Here is a 24,856-nt window from a genome sequence, read left to right as displayed (position 1 = left end):
AATTTTTAATAGTTAACTTATAAACAATTTTTATTTATATGGCATATTACTTTTATGTATCATTAATAATTTAAACCAAATCAAATATTAGTCTAAACATAAATATATATATATAATCTTATATATAGAATACAGTATTTTATAATGAATTTTATAATATTTATTTACTAACTTACTGTTACTAAGCAATCGGTTTTATTTAGACAAAAAAAATATATACACAAAATACAAAATAATAATAATATTTAAACTCGTCTTTAAGTCAAATAATATACACACAGACCTAATACTTCCGTTTACATTGAAATGAAAACAGTAGCGCATAGTAATCAATGGTTGCGAGAATATCAGGTAAACTATATGGGAATTGCCTAACAAACGGTGCGCTTAAAAACCAATTCAATTTTTTCTTATGTTATTTTAGATTATTTGATAGCCAATATCAATTTGGCTAACATTGCTGCTCTCACTTTTAATATAAGAGTTTAGTTTAAACATTACTATATTTGTTTGCTTAATAAAATCGATTTCAAACTTTTTTATTTGTTGTCATTTCATTGTTTAACTACTATTTAGTATTAGTGTAATAAAATAAGTCGCCAAAAAATTGTCATATTATTGCTTATTGTCAAATAAATGTAAGAATATCTTTTAATAAATATTTTTTTAAGAATAAAAAATTATTATAATAAATTTATTATAAGTTTATTAAATTTTTGTCATTTATTATATTTAATTTAAAATGTTATTTTTACATATTCAAAATAAATAGTTTATATACTATATATATATTTATTAAAATGAAAATTTACAAAAAAACAAATATATTCTAAAATATTCATTAAAATTGAATTTGTTTAAATTGCTATCAAACTATTCGTTTCACTAAATAATTGATTTTTTAATGTTTTTTTTAGGTATTTGCCACTACAATAAACTACAGTTGTATTATAAAATTGCTTTTGAGTTATACCGTATATCTATAATATACCGTATATTATATATCTACACAGCATTTATAATGATTCGCTTTACTTTATACACTAGTAATGGGTATAAATAAATATTTTCAATAAAATGTTATATAATATTAAAATAACAAGTATTGATATATGTTTTGTTATTGCAAGCAAATGATGTTATTGACGTTTTGTTTCAACATTTTTACATAATATTAGTAATACGGGAGAAGTTGCGTGAAAATTACTTTCAAAATTCAATCCATAATAATAATAATAATAACACAAAAGTTTTCAAACAAGTCAAGCGAAGACATTCATTACATTTTGATTGACATCTCATAAGCCAATAGTCATATTTTTTTAAAAAGGAGTTGCGGTTAACAACATAATAATTTGAAAAAAAATTATTAATAATTTGTTGGGACGAGTGGTTTCATGTCTTTTAACTAATCCATTGCTGATTAAGGATGTGTTGTTCCTGTTCTACCTGTGCCTGTTGTACTGTATTTCTGGCATCACTGCTGTTGGCAACGGTAATCATTAATTATAATTGGGGCGAAAGTCTTCAAAATTATTTTAGAGATGCTATCGATAATATAGAGGAAAAAATGAAAATTTAATTTAATTATTTGTAATTATGTAGTAATTGTCGAAAAAATGTTTTTATAGTTTTATTTTAACAATGTGATTTTGTTTATTTATAAATTTTGGATAATATGAAGTATTTATAAGTATAATTATAATTATTATGCAAATATAATCCAATATATTATATGGATTATTATTTACATGTAATTTCTATTAAATTTATAAAAGGTTAGAATAATATTTTTCATTTTTTTGAATTATTTTTTCATATTATCTAAAATTTTTTAATGTTATTTATAAACAATTAATTAAAATGTAAACTAAATTTCTCAAAGTATTAATATAAATATTTTCAAAATTATTATTAGATATTCACAGCTGGATATTGGATAGTAAAGACTAAGCAAACGGAAAATTTTGTTTCACGAGATTTTAGGAAAAAGTTTTTCTCAATGTTTAACTTTTTAGGCACTTATAGCAAGATTTACATAAAAAGATCGATACAAAAGTCAAACTCTGCCCGAAATCGAGTCAAATTGCACTATACTTACGGACAAAAAGAGCCCAGACCTCCAATTAGGGTTAGACCACAGCGACCACAACGACCTCCCGATTGGTAACAAATTATTTGAACAAAATCTACTTTTTTCACATTTATTAGATTTTTTTGATAAATTTTCTAATTATACAGTATTATAATAGTTATAAATAGTATTCTAGTCATTAAAATTTACAAAACATGTTTAAAATTTGAGAAAAGTTTTTTCCTATGAGCTTAATATTACAAATGTTTTCTATAAAAATGTTTTTTATATGTTATATTAGTATAATTATTATATTAATAATTACGATATAATTGTTTCATAATTGTCATTATGATTAATCAACAGTTTATATAACTTCATAATTTTCATTAATTTTTTCTGTATTAATAACTGTAATAGTTGATGCACATTAGCAATTTTTGTATTTTTATACTTTTTAATATATAAATAAAATTTTGACACTTTTTAGAATAATGATGATTATCAGTTTTTTATTAATAAATTACTATTAGTAAATAGTATTAAATTTACAAATTTATAGCTTTTTATTATAAACATAACATTATGATTTAAAAATATTATAATATTCTTTGCTTAGATAAAAATATTATGAAATATTAGTAACAATAACGGAGTTCAATGAACTATCAAAGAAATTGAATATTTAGATTAGTTTATTGTATAGAATAACAACAAAATAATAATACACTAAATATAATAATAAATAAATAATTCATTGAATCATTTATGAAAATAGATTTATAATAATAATGTTATAAAATGCCATTTTCTAGGAAATTCTTAGATTGTTTACTAATAATTTTAATTATTTAGTTTAATTATTTATAGTTATACGTAAAAGTATATTTATTTTTTCGCATGACATTATAAATGTCAAAATTATAAATAATTAATAATGATTTTTATTTATTTTTTACTAAAAATACAGTATTAAATGTGTTTAGAAGAATATTTTGATACATTTAAACAATATATTTATACGTTGTTTACACAAAACAGACTAAACAGTGGTATGATATGTGCTGTCATTAATCAAAGCCGGACTCACATATTATTTAGTGTAAAAATAATTAATGAAAATATTAGTCATTAAAACCCAACTGAAATCAAATATTTAAGAGATTTAATATTTAATACTTTTATTTCTATATAAATGTAATATAACGCCCACATATAAGTTACATTCAGCTTTTTATTTATACTGTAGTTATGTCAACTAAAATATACTACTTTTATTATATTTAATTTTAGTGGTTTTAAAAAATATTTTAGTTTTTTATTATTTTATTGAATTTTGTATAAATATTATATAAAATATAAAAATTAATTAAATATACAATAAAATATAAAGAATTTATTTTATACAGAATAATAGTTATTTTTAATCGTATCCTAATTTAATTTATAACATTACCGGTAAAATAAAATAATTCAATAAATAACATTATATATTATATTCGGTACTGTATATAGATTAAAATATGCAATTATAATAATCGATAATATTAAAAATTGATAATGTTCAACAATAAAATATTTGATTCAATATAAAATTATTTATATTTTTACAAACTTATAAAATGTATAAGATACAATAGCTTTAAATAAGTTTTAATGTAACTTAATTAAATTTGTATGTACAGTACATGCATGTATTTTAAATATATAATATTTAATTATAAATTATATTATATATATAAACCTTTAAGTATTAATTATATTCAATCATATTTTGTTATACAATTTATAGAAAATTTAATTAACATTAGAGTTAGAAATATTATTTTAATTAACATTGATATTAATAAAGTATAGAATATTACATTTTTTATATAATGTATTAAGAAAATTATTTTATAAATACCGTATATTATACGTATATTATATGTGTCAAATCAACTAAATTTGTTTTATACAATAATAAATAAAATTGATTTCTTTCTTAATTAAGAAATGCCTATTATAGTAGTACAGGTAGAAAGAAACCCCATTATTGTGATTTTGTATATGTTATACATGTATATCTTGTGTGATATAAGGCAATAATAATACTGTATATTAGCTGTATATGTTTATATATTGATATATAATATATGGTTATAAATAAACTTATATAAGTATTGTTGTTTTTGTTACCAGTGGTGTATTTTAATAATAGTCGTGTATTACAACATATTTTTCACTATCAGTTATCGATTCTTTTAATGAGTGTAACTATATTTACAAATTTTTACAATACAAACTAATGTTATTTTTATATATTAAATTTGTGTTTCAATAGAAACCGCATAATTTTCAATAATATTTTTAAAAACTGTTTAATGAATATTTTCAATGCAATATTTTCGAACAAATTTTTGTCAAAAATTTCAATTTATTTATAATTAAGAAACTTATTGTTATTCAATTAAAAGTTTAAATTTGATATGTTTTAATCTGTACTTTAATTCTGTATATAATGAGAAAATTTTGCGGAAACTTGCTGTCGTGTATTGTAGTGGTTGTCATATCATTTGCAGCAGTAAGTACTGTACAGTAGGAAAACGTATTATTTTTAATATATTTATTAAAATAACATTTTTTTTAAAAACACAAAAATTCTTAATCAAAGGCTATAGCGATGTCTGCTGTCATATCAAGTGCTAGTAATAAATGGGGAGCGGATGAGGACCGGCAATGTATGTTTGCCATCGCAAATATGGCCATTGCTATCATCAAACGTAACTTTAACCGTCCAGATCTATATATTAGCTCTGATTTTTTTAAAACAGGATAATTATCAATAATAATAAGAGAAAGAAAGAAAGAAAGAGAGAAAGAGAGAGAGAGAGAGAGAGAGAGAGAGAGAGAGAGAGAGAGAGAGAGAGAGAGAGAGAGAGAGTTCAGATTACTGGCAAATGTTTAGACAGTTATTTGCCTGTTTAGCGCACAGTTTCATTTTGATCAAATAAATTGTCAAAATATTTTTTTATGTCTTTATATATATATATAACATTTATCTTTAGATACAGTAAATGTCATAATTTTATTTAGAAATATTATATTTTTTATATTATAGCACAATATTTAACAAATATAATATAAATAAAAATTCATTCATTTTTTTCAGTTTTTTTTTATAAATTTATGATTTTAACTGAAAAATTGACAAGTCTTCTATTATGTAAATATATTCTATTAATATTTTTGATTAATTTAATTTTGAATAATTTGTTACTAATATCAATAATTTATTATATAATGTAGTATATGTTTGAAAAATTGAAATAAAAGTTTTAGTATTAATTTTTCCATAAATTAAATAATAACATTTTGGGATAATATTTTATTTCTTTATACAATTATGGTTTTTTTTGTTTAAAAAATAATTTTTTTAAGATAATTGTATAATATAATAATATAATAAGTATATTAAAATAAAATGCATTTTACTGTTATATTTTAATTAATAATGAAAATAATATTAATATCCTGAAGTAAATTTTATATACATTTACAAAATAATATTTTTGATAAAAAAATGTTAAGTAATAAATATATCATCAATACATTACGGTATATATTTAATATCAAATTAGTTATCTATTTCTTAACTTTATTATATTATTTATTACTCTATTGTAAGTATTAAATACTTTTATACAAATTGAAAATAATAATTATATATTATATTAATTTTAAAAATACAGTATAATATATAAATATATAGTACACTACGGTATATGAGCTTATATTTACATTAAGAATATTCTGTATTTATTTAAATTGTATTACATATGAAAACACCGTTAAAGTAGTCAATGGTATTCCCTTAGTGTACAAAATTTAATGGCATTATATCAATACACTTTTGGCACTATTCTATTATATAGTTTACTTGATATCTATGTTTAAAATGTGATAATAAAAAAGCCCAAATTATCGACTAAATTGAATGTAATGTAGAGCCAAATCCAATGGTTAACTCTTATCTTATATTCACTAATCATTAATTGTCGCAATTGTCGACAATTTATTAACTATTAATAATAGATTATATAACTCTGGTATCAAATGTTTTTATATATTACACTATTATAGTCAATATATATGTGAAAATAATTTAAATATATTTTATGGCAAACATATTGAGAGTAGCTATAAATAGTGTCGACTGTATTGTACTTATGATTAACATTAATGGCGTCTACAGTATAGTACAATCAATGTATGGGATCTGTAGACAAGCGATACATTGATTTCAAGCTATTGTGTTGTATTGGATGTCAACAAACAAATGTTTATAAAACGTCTGTATTATTGGCGAAATACAAACCCAAAAGTCGCGGCTTTTAAGCGATTCATGTGTTTTGTGTAACCGTTGCTCAAGACATCACATCCCAGTGCTATCGTTGTCGGTGTCAGTCTATGTAACCATTGCTTTACTTTTCCTTTACATTGACCAACAAATCCCATAGTTTTTGTTGTGTTTGTATCACTATTGAAGACAACAATGAGTTCCGTCGCCGTCGTTGACCAGATTGACCACAACATCAATGAATTGCCGTTCAAATTGAGGTTCACATCGACCCAGAAGTTGTGTAAAGAGATCCAGAAGATGATCAATGATAGGTACGATATGTACGACAAACTGGTCGATGAATACGAACACATCGGTCAACACAAACAGATACTCGGTTTGTATGACAACTGCTTATCAGTTGTTTGACTTGTTTTGGACATGACTTTGACGACCACTTTGTCTTTTGTTAGCTCACATTAAGATAGATCTCGAGACATGTCACGAATCACTCAAACAATTGAGATCTTTATGTCAGTGTCAGAGTGACGACGACAAGACAGCTCTCAATAAACAGTTGACGGCAAGTGAAGAACAGATCAGCAAATTATTGTTCAAATGTAATACCATTCAAACGGTTAAAATGGTTGACATTGATGTAAAACGTTTGCCATCTAACTGGAGGGCAGCGATGCTTAAGATTGCCAGAGATAAGGCAAAGAAAGCGTTCAATGAGTCGATGGCCGCTATCTCTGAAAATACCGACGGATCGGAAACTACAGATGAAATCAAAGACAATATTAATGGTATTACAATGAAGTTTATATATTTATTTTAATTTATGTTTTTGACATTTATTAGATAATAAAGTGATTGAAATGGATGAGAATATGATTAGCTCCGAAGCAGAAGAGATTAACCATCAATTTGAGATTGATTTGGAGCGCAAAATATATGAAACACAAGTGGATGAACTGATGCAAATGATACAAGGATTGGTTATTAAAATTAAGACTCAAAGAGCACGTATTGATATTAGCAAACAGCTAATCAAAGTGGTTCTCAAATTAAAGCGCGAATACGAAACAGCGAATTCTAAGCTCAAGGAGTCATTGGCCACCTGTCACTGTGCCGAAGCCGGTGCCGATGATGACCAGGAATTTCAAAAAAGAATTGAAGAAAAGAAACAATTAGAGGAAAAGGTAGAAAATGCTAGCAATGACTTGAAATATTGGGAGGAACAGTATGTCTTACTTAAGGAAAGTAAGACAAAGAGTAACGAGAAACCGGAGATTAAAGAGGAAAAAAACGCCAACACTAACAACCAAATGACCACTACTATAGTTGTGGCTAATGAGGAACAGGTTTCTGGTCACACTTATGCATCGACTTCGGGTCAATCGTCGTGTATGTATGCCAGCGGACAGTCAACAACTAACACCACATCCATTCCTCAAGGTTTGTACAATTTATTAATCAATAAGTCAATGATCGCGATTTTAATGATATATTGTATTTACTAATATAACTATTTTAAACAATAATTTTGATGTTATTTATATAAATATGTTTATAAATTAAAATTTCTAAATGCATACTATATATAGAATTATTGATTGTTTGATTGGTTTGTTTAATAGGAACGGCCAATCCTGCGGTTATATATTTTGAGAATCTGGTTGCCCACCAACAACCCACATACATTCCAAATACCAGTGCTATGCATACACCGCATCCTATAACAGTCTACCCGCACACATATACCATTAGCCAAAATCAACATCAAGCTTACACACATCAGGCGCCCGACGGCTCCATACAAGTGTATAGTACTGACATTTCATCTCATCCAGGATATATTGCCTATCAATAAACAATTAATTGAATATTAATTATTTTAATATGCTTGTAATCAATTTAGTTTTTAAATACTTTATATTTGATGTTATGTGAGACTCCAATTATAATAAAATGCTAAAAAATTATTGAATTGTAATATTTTTTACCTGTATTGTGATGACAAAATTAATTACAACAAATAATATCTATAATACAAATCATTTGAATTTTATTATAAGTGATTTAACATATTTAGTTTATGGCTAAAAATGTTAAATAATAATAATGCTAATAACAAAATTAGGCCAATTAATTGTAATAATTATAGTAGCTTTTTATTAGACAATTACTTGAATTACTAAACAATTTTTATTTATTACCGTATTCAATAATATATACTTTTTATCTTAAATAATATAAACTTTATAATTTTAATAATATATAATTTGAACAAGTTGTTTGTTTTTATTTATATAATATTATAATCGATCAATCAATAAAATTAATAATAATATAATACTAATATACAATAATGATTATTATATTGATTATATGCATAACATTAAGTACAGAATTCATTTCTCTTTTGTTTAAAAATATAGACTTTAAAAAATAAATCTCTGAAACTTGAGATACAGTAATTAGTAGTCAAATAAAATTAAAACAATAAAAACATTATAATAGAAAATTGCTTCGCATTTATACAATAATTTGTAATAACAAACACAAAATTCATTTGGAATTTTAATCATATTTTAAACATTAAAAATATTGACTTAATGTTTAGCATAAAACCGATAGACATTATCTAACAATCATTAGAAAAGTCAGTCTTAAATATTTTATATATAATATATTCAAGTGTTTTATCTGTCATTTTATATAACGACTGGACATTCATTGGTCGATCACAACATTATTTTGGTTGTTATCACTGATAGTGCAGTTTCTAAGTAATTGGTCTTAAAGTAAATCATTTACTGAATGGTCTATTCCTGTGAAAAACCTTCAGTTTCTTCAATAGCAAACGTCAACTTTTCAACCAACTGTTCGTATGACTTATACGGCGGTAAATCGAGTCGATTGAAACAGGTATGACTTCGTGGCAACCAATTCTCTTTACCGACTTTTTCAATACAAAATCTTTGCGGACCATTAGAGCCCATCAGTTCGGCAAAACCACCAACTGGTACACGACATGTGCCTACAAGAAAACAATTGTATCAAATATTTCATTATTTCAATGTGATGGACATACCGGTGACAAATTGCAAAAGTCGGGCACGTTTTTCATTATCACAACCGTCGCGTACGAACTGCCAAAACCATATGATTTGTTTAGAGTTTCTCGTGTAGTGTCGATATATTGAGTTTCGCTGCCAGTCCTCGATATCAATCTCTTGCATTCCGCACAACAATAACTCGAGTTCTCGTTCATCAAAATAGTGTAACCATTCAAGTGGTAGCACTTCATTAAAGCCGTCCAAAAATGCTTTAGTTTGTTCTTCTTGACCTTTAATTATAGATTCAGATTGTTTAACAATAATTGAATGTAAAATAAAATAAAAATTAATACAAACCTCTACTGAATCTCCAGTCAGTCATAAGTCTTAAGTACTCATCTTTATTCTGGTCGTCAACCCTTTTGTCGCCCCCATTGGGAACTAATTCATGTGATTGTATTTGTCCTAAAATTTCAAAGTCTACTGAAAAATATAATTCCAAACCACACTCTTCTACTGAATTCTCTCTAAAGATTTGTAGATATAATAGAATAAATGTTTTAGTTTTAAAAAATCACTTTTAATGTCAAAACAAATTACTTAATCCAAAGAAGAGAATTATAAAACTCGGGATCAATTGATTCGATGTCTTTCATAACCAACTTTTTGCCTAACATTCGCTTATAGAATGGTAACGTAAAACCACTATAAATAAACTTTCCATGAAATAGGGCCTAAAATTCAATCAAAAAACAAATTATAATTTTTAAATATTTATATTAAACAATTGATACATAAAAAGTAAAGTATTTTATCTGTAAAATCATTAATTTTGAATTATTGTTTTATAATAAATGTTATTAAAATGTTATTTACCACTATATATATATATATATATAAAGCGACTATATTCAAAGTTTATCATTTAAAATGAGAAATATAATTTTATTGTATTATATAATCTGTATACTATAGTATAGTATTTTACTACATAATATATAATATACCGGTAATATAAATAATATACTGTACTGTATAATATGTTAGATGAAATTGCAGTATCTTTTAAATAAATTTTTACGTTATGGTACCGTAATTAACAAATATTTTTATATGCAGTACTGTACTGTATTTTATCACTAATCTAAGTATAAATATTAATAGATAGTAATAAAACAAAAAATAACTGATATTACTAAAGACAGTATTACTAATAAAATGATGTAAATTCATAAGAAATTAAATAATAATAAAAAACTATTCCGAGAATTATTATTATACGTTAAAAAATTGATTTTAAATATTGATTTTTTATAAAGTATACAAAACTTAAATATAGCTCATAAAACATCAACATTACGATAATGACAGACAAAAAGATATTGAAAAAATATATATATATAAAAATGAGACAAACCATAGCAATGAATCGTCCAATAAATCTAAAATATAGTAAATGATCAGGGTTCACTGATGAGGCCGGATTTATTTGTAATGAGTAATTATTTTTGCCGGCGTATTCAAACAGACAATACATCGGATTTAAAACCTATAGAAAACAAAAAAATAGTTTAAATTTTGCATTTTATTAGACATTGATTTCATTCAATTATTCATTCAATTAATAATTTACTTCATGTGATAATAGGAAAAACCATTCTCTAGCAATACCGCCGTAATCGAGACCCTCTTCACCTCTGAAGGTAATGAATAGTCGTCTCCTGAGTTCGTGTGGTGGGACCCGCATAATGGCATGAAATGAGTCTTCAAATATGTTAGCTCTGGCCACTTGAATTTTGATATGACTGGGTAGAGCGTTGTAGTGACACAAGTATCGAAATTGTGTTAATTTCCACCTAAAAGAGCGCTCATAGGCTGCTGGAACTCCATACTGGCCTTTACCTCCCTTTGGTCCGCGCGGATCATTAAATGTCGTAGTTTTTGTGTTGTGGTCAACAAAATAAGGCGTTCCTTCAGTTGTATACTTCATTTCCCAACCGGCAGGCAATGGGACTTCTGCTGCAAGATTAGGCGTCTCTTTTCCCTGTGTTCGCGGATCTTCCCATTGAGTAGTCTATAGAATAAAATATAATAAATGTTTTACTAAATAATATAATTTTTTTTTTATAAAAACAATTTTATACAAACTTTATTTTTATGATTAACAAAATAAACTCTTCCGCTGGGATCAACTCTTCGCTCCCAACCTTCTGGTAGTTCTGGAAGTGATGTGTCATCTTCTGTTGTACTACTGTTAGCTCCATTGACAACGGCTGACCCGTTATTATTTGAGTGATCATAAAGAAACCTTTGTCCGCACTGTTGCATAATAGAGCCCTGTTGTGACTGCCAGTGCTGAAAATTACGGACGTGCTCTGGTGTTGGCCTCTGCCATGTAGTCGTCCTAATAAAAATCATTTCCGTAATTATTAAAAATCTAATTATTGGTCAATGGGCTAAAGGAAACAAACCTAGTGTTGTGATCGACATAATAAACTCTTCCTCTATTATCTCTTCGCATTTCCCAACCGGGAGGTAATGGTTGTGGCCGTTCCCATGTAGTTGATCTCGAATTATGGTCCACATAATACTTTCTATTAACAAATATCCCATTAATAAGTGAAAAAATATTTATAATAAATATTAAGATACTAACCTTCCATAAGAATCAAATCTGATTTCCCATCCTTGAGGAAGCGGTTCTTCTTCAACGTTTTGTTGAACAGTTGCTGGTGCTGTTGTTGGTATCATAGGTGCACCCACAACAGGTCCGGGAAGATTGGACATTGGTGGTATGGGTGCTGCTGCTGCTGCTGCTGGTGGCGGCGGTGGTGGTGGTGGTAAACGAGCGGGACTAGGCCTGGGAGCAGCCGTTTCTGGCTGTGGTTGAGAAGCAGGGGTTGCAGTATTTGCAACATTATTAACCCTATTGTTAGGATTTGGATCGTTTAGTGACCAACGAGGCAGTGAACTTATAATGCTTGCCATTCCGTTAGTATTGGGCACACCGCCATTGGCCGGCAAATTGTCACTACTTGGCGATGCACTGGTCATATCTTGAGCTGTTACTGTGGACGATGAAGCAGTTGCATCCGATTCAACAATTCGAGGCAGTAGTGGTGTTGATGATGACGAAGGGCTATTGATATCCGCATCACTGTTAGTCGTGGTCCGCACTGATAGCGGCCGATGAGAGTCTTTAGGAGGAAATCTACTCATATCTACTCGGAGTCCATCTAACACTGTATACAAAAAACACGGGTTTCGAGTTGATTTCGGGCCATTAGTGGCCGGCGATTGCAATTGTAGTGGATATGTCAACCGTTCAAACACACCATTATTGCGTTTCAATAGCTCGTAGATATCGATAGTGGCCTCACCTAATAGGGCGTCCCTTTTGATTGAGTTGTGATTAAACACTCGTAAATGAATGAAGGAATAGGCGGAAACACACCTGTTTTTACAACAAACATTAATTAACAATTAATCAATTAATTAACAATTTAACTATCATTTTAAAGTTTTTTGTTAATTATAAAAACAGTTGATTTAATAATTAACAGTAATATCATAAAACATACGTTTCAGTACTGTTACTATTAATTAAATATATACTTATAATTAGTTAACTAATATTTAATCTATTATTTGCCACAAATCATATGATATATGATAACTATAATTCAACAATATTTTTATATAACTGCAATAATTTGCCAATTGTTATCAATTGTCTTAACAGACTATAGGAGTGCCCTAATTATCATCAAAGGAGTGCTACTGTTATATCGTATATCAACTAAACATAACATTTGTTTATTTATAATTGAATGAAATGGTAATCAAATATTATATAAGATATTTGATCACCAATTAGTACATACAATGGAAACACTTCATCCCATTTGGGATTATAAGTGGACTTATTATAGTCAGTCTTGTTTGGTACGCCTCCGTCGACCACAATCTCGACGTACGGGTCCGGCTTAAAGAAGGCTGTAGTGCCCGACAACTTGGCCGACGATACTGTGTGGACAACAAACACATTCATAATAAAAACATGTCATCAGATTAAGTCATTTAATTGAAATACCCGTCAGATTGAAGTCAAACAACAGTTCAGACATTTGTCGTCACATTCATTGAACGCACTGTTGATTACAAGCAATGAGATTGCGATTACTATTTGTTTAATATTATTATTAAGTTATTATAAAACACTATAACATTGATATTAATTTAATATATCGTATCATAAATACTATTTAATATACAATCAATTAAATAATAACAAATATAATCAACAATTTTTTAATGACATTTCTATCAAATTCATAGCTAATAATAATCATTACATTTCAATATTAATTATGAATATGTAATCAATAAATCATATAATACTGTATTTTATAATTAGCACTGTTTTCAGTGACTATTAATAAATGGCAACAATTTTTCTACAATTCATAGACAACACTAACTAACTATAAGTCAAATTAATTGATTATTTAATAACAATATTATGATAGCATTAATGCAATTCAATTGTAATGTATTCAACATAACAGACATATTCTGTACATTAAGTATAGCACTCGTAAACACACACTCTCTATGTATATATACAATAGAGTGTACAATGAGATTACTGTTCCACAGGAATCACTATTTCCCAGAAACAATCAAATCGGTTAATACATATGTTTAGATTCTAAAAGGATTATAAAATAATATAAAATTGTCATCAAAAATACAATTATATAATATGAATGCATAAAAATATACTCAATTACTACAAACTTTTATGTTTAATAATTACAAATATTTTCAAATTAACAGATTCTATAAATTCTAATTCAATTACAGCTATTAATTAATCAATGTTTTAAATACACGTAATTATAAGCTAGTAGTATAAGATAACTTAGTACATGTAGATTATAATTTTAGTCATTTAAAAATGTAAATATTTTTAACTTAAAAACATTACTTTAAATAAATATTAATATATATTAGATTTAATAAGAAGAAAACGGTAGACAATATTACACAACAAAAATAATTGCAGTCTATTGTAGAGTCAGTCTATCATTTCGTGAACATTTATTGCAAAATATACATAAAATCTTATATATCAATAATGTTAGATATTATTATTCCCCTAATTGTTGTATTCTATATAAAATATAATACAAATTTTCTAATATCCTTTATTTATTATAGACGTAATTTATGTCTTTAAAAATTGTTACAAATATTATAGTTTAAATTTAATGAGTGTTGACATTAAACGACGTATTAATACATTTTCATATAACATGTTTTGCGCGCGTAATTCAAAACACATTAACATTTTGGACTTACATTTGATTTTTTAAAAGTTTATTGCAATTCAATTGTTAAAATCCATATAATTATTGGGAATAAATTATATCATATATTAAATAATACAATAATATATAACTTTTAATATGAATATTACAAATAAAAAAATATTTTACTAATATATAAGTAATAAAAATAAATTAAAAGTTTTTAATTAAAATCTTATTAACATTTTTTATATCTGTCCTCTCATAACATCAATCATTCAACAAATATGATGATTGTAACCAAATATAATAAATTACTTAAAAATTCAAGAAATAATTAACATAAAAAACTTTTTTTAGTTATTATAGTTATATTAAAATAAATGATTTATTGAAATTATTTTTTAAGTTAATTAACTATTTTGTGTATAAATTAAGTAATGATTGATAAATGAAACAAAACAATGTTTATGTGTTTTGCATTAATATTGAAAATACTATAAAATGATCACAAATTGTTGACAAATTGATTCATAATATTAATTATTATTATAATAATTAGTCTATTGATTAAAAATATTATCAAATATATGCTAACCTATAGTCCAATCCCAGAGATGGCGTCACAGCTGTCACTCTAATAGTCAACTAAAAGTCTAAACATTTAAAACATTTACTAATATATGAATAGACTGTAAATAGTTGTTTGGTTTGACTGTATGTATAGCGAGTGTCATACTGTATATAAACAAAGCTATCGATGGTATCGATACTATCGAAGTTTGTTAAGTATTGATCGGTTGTCACAATGGACGCCATGAATGCGTCCTCACAGTCGAGTCCGGCCAACAAACGGACAAACATTAACATCAATTACCAGACCAATGGCCAAACACACGACCAACTTAACGATGGACTACCCGCTCAACAACAGACTCAAAGTGGCCCACAATCGTCAGTCAACTCAATGGCACCGCAAGTGGCCAACAATCAGTCACCGGGAGCTCAGCCCACGACCAGTCAACCGACGTACTCCATACCCGGTATTGTCCACTATTTGCAATATGAATGGCAACGGTTTGAACTACAAAGACAACAGTGGGAGGTATGATATGAACCAAACAGTTGTAGACACACCTCAATCACACAAATGTCAACATTGAATGCCATCAATACATTGCATACCAGTGCTCACTATCTGATGACTACATTGATTGATATTTATTGTGATTTTGATGTCATCTTTTTATATGTTTACTATTGTTTTAACCGACTGTCCCTCTGAACAGGTGGAAAGGGCTGAACTACAGGCACGTATAGCACTRCTTCAGGGAGAGAGGAAAGGACAGGAAAATCTGAAGAATGATTTGGTCAGACGTATCAAAATGTTAGAGTACTGTCTGAGACAAGAAAGAGCCAAATATCATAAGTTAAAGTTTGGTTGCGATCCGCCAAATATGACCACAACTAATGATGAACTCAAAGAACTCAATTCAGACTTAGAAGAGTCACTGATGAGCGATTCCGGCGGACAATCGTCGGTCAACTGGAAACAGGTATTTGTTGCATACGTCTTGTTTTGATTATTTATCGGTAACCCTATCGTTCACTTTAACTATTTATCAATTTTTTGTTGTATTTCTCAAATGACATGAATTTAAACAAATTAACACATTTTTGTATTGTATTTTGAATTAATGTCATAATCTTTACTGTAATATAATTACAAAAATTTCATTTATTATTGTATTTAAATGTTTTTATTTTTTTCTTCTTTAAACTTTTTTCTTATTTGTTATTATTTATCATTTAATTTATTCAATGATTTGAAGAAACTTTTATAAATATTTCATGACTTAAAGTCACGCTTCAATCATTTTTTTGACTTTAAAAAATTTGCTAAAATTTATTAACATTTTTTTTTAATATCATTTCTTATATATTCATTAAAAATCTATTAAACATAACCATAAATTGAATATTTATATTTTTTGTTAGAAAAATTAATTAGACATATAATGGTATTAATTTGTTGTTAATTATTTTGTAATTTGTCTAAAAGGGAAGACAATTATTACGGCAGTATTTGCAAGAGATTGGTTATACAGACACCATAATCGATGTCCGATCCAATCGAGTCCGAAGTTTGTTAGGCTTAACATTGAATACCAGTTTAGATGAGTCACAAACCGTCGGTCAGGACACGGGTGATGCCGTTAATAGGAAACTCAATGAGACAACTGTTGACAACTATAAGACACGATTAGGAAGACGAGATCTACGTGAAACTGATCGGTGGAAACCGGAACAAGCAATCGTGGCCGATGCCGAGGCCAGCGTTTTGGCCACTTTTGAATTTCTTAATGAACAGAGAGATGGACGCAATCAAGAAGACAACGAAGAAGAAGAAGAGGAAGAAGAAAGTTGTGAAGATATAGACAACAGTCGAAGTTCAGGTCCTTATGTTATTGATTCTGAAACTGAAGAAGTATTGGCCGAATTTGATTTTTTATCAGCTCATTCCGGTGGTGAACAAAAGGATGGCAGTCCTTGGGGTAGACCAGGTATTGTTGAGACGATTGTTTAATTAATGGTTAATTAAAATTGTTATAAATGTTATGTTTTTATACAAAATTTTAGGTTCTGGTAAGGATGTGGTCGATATAGGAGAGTTGGCAGCACTTACTGTTGCCAATGAATCAGATATGAATGGTTCGACTGTTAACTCACAAATGAATACAGAATTTAGAAAGACATGGAATCCTAAATACATTCTTAAGTAAGACTTATTGATTATATTTGCATTTAATAATAAATTTACTTAAATATCAATAACTTGTTTTGATTATACAACTACAACAACAAGTTTTACTACTGTACCTATATTTTTAGTTTAAAAGTTATTGTTTTTAATAATGATTGATAGCTAAGTTAATTTTTAAAAATAATGTTTAAATTTATTATTAAATATGTTAATTAACGGTAATTATAATTAATGAAAAAATATTAATTTATTTTTTTTATTTTAAAGATCACATTTTGATTGTGTCCGATGTCTCCGATTTCATGCATCCGAACCACTATTGATTACCTGTTCTGAAGATGAGACGATCAAACTATGGAATCTTAACAAAACCCAACAGTCAAATAAAGGTATGTCTTTTTGTTTAATATTTTTTTATTACTATAAAACTTACGGCTAATTTGTTTTTTACTTTTTAAAGGCAAACAACAACAACAGCCCACGGGTCCAACTGGCGGAACAACATTTGATTTAGAACCAGTCTATACATATAGAGGTCACACATCAAGAGTATTATCGTTAGCCGTCAATAATAATACGATATACTCGGGCGCACAAAATGGTCAGCTTATGATTTGGTCAATACCGGCAAATATAGCAAATATAGATCCATATGACGCGTTTGATATGAGCCTTCAAGTATGTCAACTGAATGCTCACGCGAATGCCATTTGGTCTTTGGTGGCCATACCTTCTTCCACATCTCCGACACCTATACTATGTTCGGCAGCTTCTGATCAAACAATAAAGATTTGGGACACATCTCGTGTTCATTGTGCTAAAACCATTACTTTAGAAGGTATTATCAATTGATTTATTAATCAAAACAAAACCAGTATTACTGTATGTAATTATTATTGTGTTTATCTGCAATCAGGGAGCTTAAGGCCAACATGTTTGGCTGCGGTCGCACCACATAATAATAATAGCAACGACATTACATCACCATCACTATTGGCCGCTTCACTCACAGATGGCTCGATCTGTTTATACGATTTGGAGGCCACCAGTGAATCAAAACCAGTGCTCACATTTGAGTCGGGATCTCCGGGAAGAGTTAATGCCATTGCCGTACACCCAACTATGCCCGTTGTTGTCAGTGCTCATGAAGACCGACAGATCAAGTTATGGGACATCAATAGTGGTAAGCATTTGATCACTTATTTTCATGTCATATAAACATTATATAGTAATAAGATTGATGTTATTTAAAATTTTCTATTACACGTACCTATAATTGAACCAAATTTTTATTTACTAATTTATTTTTTATATTTTAAACAATTAATAGGTAAATGTATTCACGCAATGGTTGCCCATTTAGATGAAGTTACATGTCTTGCCTGTGATCCCAATGGACTGTATTTATTAAGTGGAAGTAAGTCAACATTTTTTATATTTAGCTATAAATGATTTCATAAAATTATACTTTAATTTAATCGTCAAATAAAAAACCACAATAAGTTTTAGTAAAAAAATTGCATTACTATTGATATTTAAAATTTCTATTTTTCTATTACCGTAAGTTATTAAGTTATTTCTTTAGTTAATTTTTTTTTTTATTATAACTGTAATACAGTACTTAAAAAATAGTAATAACATAATATTTTTTAAATGACATTATTTCTTATTTAAAATATAAGTTAATTTATATAAAAAAATAATACAATGTATAAATGTTTACACGCATAAGTTTGCGATGTATTTTTTAATTTTATTATTGTAGATTACGTTTTATAGGTTAAATCTAAGCATTTAAATTATAACTAAATTTATATTTTGTTTTTTATTCAATGTTTTTAAACCCTTTAGCTTTAGCATTTAGTTGAATATTTAATTTATTTATAATTTATTACATAATTATGATTTTAGTAAAATACTAATTCTTAATATTAATTTTACAATGGATTTTATAATTTATATTTCTATTATTAAATTTATACGTAATTGAAATGACACATAATTTAAATTTAATTGACTTTAAAGTTGAGTTTAATAATACAATTTATGACTTATAAGCGATTATAAGACTTATTAATAGTTATAGTTTTGAGTTTAAATAATATATTTTAATTGAAAAATATTTTATAAAATAAATATAAATTATTTTTTACAAATATTTAGATATATATATATATATATATTGTTTAGTTTATTACATAAATCAATTTATGGTTAGAACTATTGATAATTTATGACATAAAAAATAACTGCTTTCGATATACATATAGTTTATTAAGAAATTAATATAAATGTTGACAACAATTGCCTTAATAAATGATTAATGATTTGTTTGACAGGTCATGACTGTAGTGTCCGATTGTGGAACTTTGACAGCAGAACCTGTGTTCAGGAGATAACATCACATCGCAAGAAGTTTGACGAAGCGATATTTGATGTGACATTTCATCCGAGTAGGCCTTACTTTGCTTCCGGCGGTGCCGACGCTTTGGCCAAAGTTTTTGTTTGATAACAATTGTCGATCTAATTGTTTACAAGTTATTATTAAATATTATTATGTAATTGTATTATATATTTTCGGCACTATTTGGATAGACATCTCTAACTCACGCTTAGGACAGTTATCCTAATGACCCGAAACCCGATTTTATTGAATATAGTTTTAATTATTTATATTTTTGCAAATTATTTTTCACTTCATTTTCCGCTATAAATGACATAAACACTAATTGTATTTTTATTAATGGTTTGTTTTTCATTATTTTAAAAATTTATATTGATTTAATTATTTTGAATCACTGATGATAACAAAGCAGATAAAAACTATTATTTATTAAAACTATTGATTGCTTTTACGTAATTAATAATTTTATTTCTTTTCTTTTTTTTTGTTTAAATTTAGACGATTTTGTAGGAAAATTTTTTTATGTAAAAGCTTTTATAGTATATTATGATAGACATGTTATATAAAGTAATTTTGCGATCAATTTATATATTTGATATTATGTTTGTATTTTTAATTACATTTTGTGTGTAATTGATGATTGATATTGAATGTCAGAGAGAGAGAGAGAGAGAGAGAGAGAGAGAGAGAGAGAGAGTTTGATACCGTTTTGTAATAAAGTAATTATATATTTTGATTTATAATTATTTAAATATTTTTGTCAAATTTATAGGGAATGAAACTTTTTTTTTTAATTTATAGACAAATAATTATTAATATATTTCATTAATTTTGTTTATGTTATTAAAATCATTATTATAAGAGAATATCATTTATTTTGTAAGAAAACTTTTATATATATACAGTATATATAATTAAGTGAATCGCTGTTTTTGCTGAAAATGATTGTCATTAATACATGTATTTTAGAAAAGATTTTATTCATTTGATTGTGTTTTATGCATAAAGTTATTTATAAATGAATTTTTTGAGATTATATACTCGTTGTTCACCTGTTATACTCTATATTGCAGTCATCGATGATATTATACACTTAATTTTTAATACTATTAATAATAAATCTTAGTTAAATTATTTGTTTATATGTTTATTATTATATTTTATCATTATTGCTGTTTATTTGTGTTGTAATGGGTGAACATGAATATCCGGATACTTTAATAGTTTGACTATTAATATAACAAATTAATTTATGTTAACATATTATAACAAACAACAAAAAAAACATAAAATATTTGTGTCTTTAATATTATTTAATTACATTAATTAAAACAATTTTTTATGTATTTGATTAAAAACGTTTTCTATTTGTAAATTATTATAATCACAAATTAATTTACTTGAAATTATTTCATAAACGAATATTAAGTATCGGATGCAAAATTAATAATAATAATAATAATTTTAAAATTAATATAATTGATTTTGATATGTATGTGAAGTAAAGCATATTAAATTCATAATTGAAACCAATCTAATCACTTGTTTTTTATTATTATTTATTTATTACTTATCTTTAGGTTTGTTTAATTAAATTTCCGTTTAAATTAAATTTATTGCAGTAATAAAATTAATATTTTTCTGTCCATTAGTTGGATATACATAATGTATGTATTTTTAACCAATGTTTCTACGATTGTTTTATAATATCTCTTATTTTAGTAATTTTTTTCCATAAAAAAATATTTTTAGTTTCCTTAATATCTGAAAACATCTCAAAACTGCACAGTTTTGTATTTGTACGGTATATTTATGCTAAAATTTACAATTATTTTAATGACTTTATTATGCAATTTTACGATTAATTGTGTTAGTATTTATTCATTACTAGTATTATTTTTCATTAATTATATTGTATCTAATTTGCAAATTTAGTTTTACTTTATATAACATATATTAAAAATAAATTTTTATTTATGTATATTTCTTATTATATTTTATTTTGTGACTAAATAACAACAAGAAAAGTACTATAAAAATGTTAACCCAATCATTATATCATAAAATATAAAGATTTTTTCATTTAACACATTAACTCATTACACAAAAGATTATCGTCTAATCTTTAGTCGGTTTATCGCAAAATTTTGTAATTGTTTTTTAAATAAAATTGATTATACATTATGTTTACTATAATTTTTTTTGTTAGTTATAAATTAAAATATTTTTCATTTATTTCAATAGATTTTATTTAATAAAAATTAATCAGTTTATATGAGTTAGTATTTCAATAGTTTTACTTATTTTGATGTTTTATTAAAAATTTTATATTAAAATAAATATATATATTTTTATTATATATTTATTGCAAACTGTTTTTAGTTATCTTTATTATTTTATTACAATTTAGCAAATTTTATTGGCATATTTAGTTAGTTTTTAAAATTATATAAATGATAATATAAAAGTGAAACAATTGTACAAAATTTTGCTAATTTATTTATTATGTAATTTAATTAACATTTAAAAAACATTATTATTATAGTGATATTTTTTTGTAATGAAATTTTATAATGAATACTAATAGATAAAATTTATGTAAATATTTGCTATTTTTGTTGAAAAAATATTATATAGGCGGACATCAAATGGCAAATTTTATCAGATAATAGATTGTTAAACGCATGAAACACATATTTGGCAAAAAATATTGTTTGATTTATTTAAAAATTCAGTCTTTATTTAAATGCTTTATTCGTTATATTTTATTTCAAGTTTTTTTTAATACAATTTTTACTCTAAAATAACTTTACTCTCGACTGCACTATAAATAACCGCAACTTTTCCTGATTTTCTTGTTTCGCACACATTTCGACATCAATTCATTGCTTTTATTTATAAATTATATATCAAAATAAAGCTGAAAATTATTATTGTATTAAATACTGTGTATTTATATATATATTTAGTTCAATTATATGGCATAACTGTTAAATGCTTTTTCCAATGGGACACTACATGATAAAAATTACTTTAATATCAAATTTTAATGATTTTTGTATTGAATTAATTGAATTTTATAATCGAGTGATTGTTATAGTAAACTATAACTACAACTTAATTAGTTTATAAGCCTGAAAACTACCAATAATATTAATTTTGAAAATTTAGTGTAACATTTCTAATATATAAACATATGACCGAAAAAAAATTATTTGCTTTAAATTGTCGATTGATTTGTACTTTTTATTTACAAATTGACGGCTCATTTCATTTGATTATAACTTTACAACTATTGTTGTTATTAACTAATAGTTTTTAAAACTTTTTCAAACATTTCTGGCGTTAGATTTCGCAAGTCTTAAGTGCCGTTCAGGTGGTGTTAATTGAAGGCATAGTCTCTCTATTAGGTTATGAAACCCAATACCCAATGAGGCCAACCGTTCACAGGAATTGTCCCGAAATGTGTTACTGTATGGCAATAATTGTTTATATGTCCACAACTATAGTAGTAACAGATCATATAGAGTCTAATATTTAAAATTTCGGAATCAAATGCTAATTTCAATAACAAAAATGCATATCAAATGCTAACCACTGATAGTATCATAAAATTTAGCGTTAATTAAAGGGTTGATCACAAAATTATATATACAAGTATAGAATATATACTGTATATATATTTGATAACTAATCTAAAACATTTTATTAAATGTTAATAACATAATAAGCAAATAATCGATAGCCATATATGTAAGCACTTTTTTGATGATAATTATAGGTGAAAGTGCTATTTGTGACAAATAGTGAGTCCTATAATACTCACTATCTATGGACCAGTTCTGCACTTTATTGACATTATTGTTATCAATACTGGTTTTGAACCCATTATCACTGTTTTCGCTAATTTTATTATTTGTGTCATTCACTTGAATGTTGTCTTCAATGTATTACTGTTTATACAAGTAATCATTTGTCAGTCTATAAGTATATCATAATAATTGTGAAATGAGTGCAAATCCTGGGTTCAAATTACATGTCATTTTATTTGATAACTATTTGAAGGAAACACTGTATTTATAGCTAAGATTATTATTTTACTTATATCCAGCAAATAATACATTGTATTATCAATACTTATAGACAATAAGCTATTGTATATAATATACTCATTTATCAACAATTAATAATATATTTTTAATTCATATTTTTGTTGAGATTAGTTTTGACAAAAAAAGAAATTTCTAAAATAATAGAAAAATTTCTAGAAAGTTTCTGTCTATGGGATCTACATTTTAATTTTGGTCTCTCTATATTAGTTACATTGTGATTACAATTAATAATTAAATACTATTATTATTAAAAAGTAAAAATTAGTCTTTTTAATTAAATTAAACTATAAATATAATTAAATGATCAATAAAATTTTATAAAACTATAATTATAATTATTTTTTTATATAGGGATCCCATTTGAATAGTATATAATATATACTATATATGTACAGTATTGCCTCATTTACACTAATAAGAGATATGGGGATCCCATAGTGTAATAATAAAGTAAAATTTCTATAGAAATTTACTAGAAATTTCGATTTGCCCATCTCTTGTTGAGATATAAATTACATTAACAGTAATTTCTTGAGAAATTAAGTGAACTAAAAAAATATGTGAAAACAAATAAAATATAATTTAATTTAATTAAAAGTCAATCGGGTTTTAAAATTTAAAGAATATTTCTGAAAACAATAAATATATAAAAAATATTAATTAAATTCCAAATTATTTTTTAAATTTTAAATAATTTGAATGGCATGTGAAATAATATATTTAATTCAATGTTATTTGTTCACTGTTTGTTGTTTTTTAATAAAAATTATTTTTTATATTTATGAATTTAAACAAAACTTTGATAAT

At 25.7% G+C, this 24,856-nt stretch overlaps 3 protein-coding genes across 3 annotated transcripts; 2 read left to right on the top strand and 1 right to left on the bottom strand.

Annotated features, from left to right (window-relative positions):
• Nucleotides 1–6,302: 6,302 nt before the first annotated feature.
• LOC128958479 (uncharacterized) lies at nt 6,303–8,307 on the top strand. Its single transcript, XM_054304343.1, has 4 exons — nt 6,303–6,792; nt 6,869–7,201; nt 7,257–7,853; nt 8,036–8,307. Exons 1-4 carry the CDS (start codon nt 6,609–6,611, stop codon nt 8,266–8,268), a joined length of 1,347 nt encoding a protein of 448 aa, XP_054160318.1. The 5' UTR covers nt 6,303–6,608; the 3' UTR covers nt 8,269–8,307.
• A 770-nt stretch (nt 8,308–9,077) lies between these two features.
• LOC128960891 (E3 ubiquitin-protein ligase Su(dx)-like) lies at nt 9,078–15,390 on the bottom strand. Its single transcript, XM_054307053.1, has 12 exons — nt 15,368–15,390; nt 13,551–13,608; nt 13,342–13,483; nt 12,114–12,911; nt 11,929–12,051; nt 11,606–11,861; nt 11,091–11,531; nt 10,875–11,006; nt 10,058–10,191; nt 9,815–9,984; nt 9,493–9,747; nt 9,078–9,438 (listed from the first exon to the last, which is right to left on the bottom strand). The coding sequence occupies exons 2-12, from the start codon at nt 13,582–13,584 to the stop codon at nt 9,224–9,226; spliced, it is 2,700 nt and encodes an 899-aa protein (XP_054163028.1). The 5' UTR covers nt 13,585–13,608; nt 15,368–15,390; the 3' UTR covers nt 9,078–9,223.
• A 49-nt stretch (nt 15,391–15,439) lies between these two features.
• On the top strand, nt 15,440–20,707 carry LOC128960897 (striatin-like). The gene is made up of 9 exons (XM_054307065.1): nt 15,440–15,874; nt 16,059–16,325; nt 16,832–17,333; nt 17,410–17,548; nt 17,801–17,922; nt 17,994–18,371; nt 18,450–18,716; nt 18,864–18,950; nt 19,873–20,707. The coding sequence occupies exons 1-9, from the start codon at nt 15,578–15,580 to the stop codon at nt 20,040–20,042; spliced, it is 2,229 nt and encodes a 742-aa protein (XP_054163040.1). The 5' UTR covers nt 15,440–15,577; the 3' UTR covers nt 20,043–20,707.
• The last annotated feature ends 4,149 nt before the right edge of the window (nt 20,708–24,856 follow it).

Source organism: Oppia nitens, unplaced genomic scaffold (assembly GCF_028296485.1).
Source record: "Oppia nitens isolate AA-2021 unplaced genomic scaffold, nextdenovo-longstitch-racon4-pilon3 scaffold13_pilon_pilon_pilon, whole genome shotgun sequence".
In the NCBI taxonomy this organism is placed as follows: Eukaryota; Metazoa; Arthropoda; class Arachnida; order Sarcoptiformes; family Oppiidae; genus Oppia; species Oppia nitens.
The sequence above is the reverse complement of the archived record's forward strand: the minus strand, read 5'-3'. Positions and strand labels throughout refer to the sequence as shown.

Coding starts and splice junctions, on each gene's coding strand:
- LOC128960891 (XM_054307053.1), bottom strand. CDS start 13,584: ATGTCTGAACTGTTGTTTGACTTCAATCTGACGG. Junction 12,912..13,341: donor TGGGATGAAGTGTTTCCATT/GTATGTACTAAT, acceptor TTGTAAAAACAG/GTGTGTTTCCGCCTATTCCT. Junction 10,192..10,874: donor TTGGACGATTCATTGCTATG/GTTTGTCTCATT, acceptor ATTGAATTTTAG/GCCCTATTTCATGGAAAGTT.
- LOC128958479 (XM_054304343.1), top strand. CDS start 6,609: ATGAGTTCCGTCGCCGTCGTTGACCAGATTGACCACAACATCAATGAA. Junction 7,202..7,256: donor AATCAAAGACAATATTAATG/GTATTACAATGA, acceptor GACATTTATTAG/ATAATAAAGTGATTGAAATG. Junction 7,854..8,035: donor CACCACATCCATTCCTCAAG/GTTTGTACAATT, acceptor TTTGTTTAATAG/GAACGGCCAATCCTGCGGTT.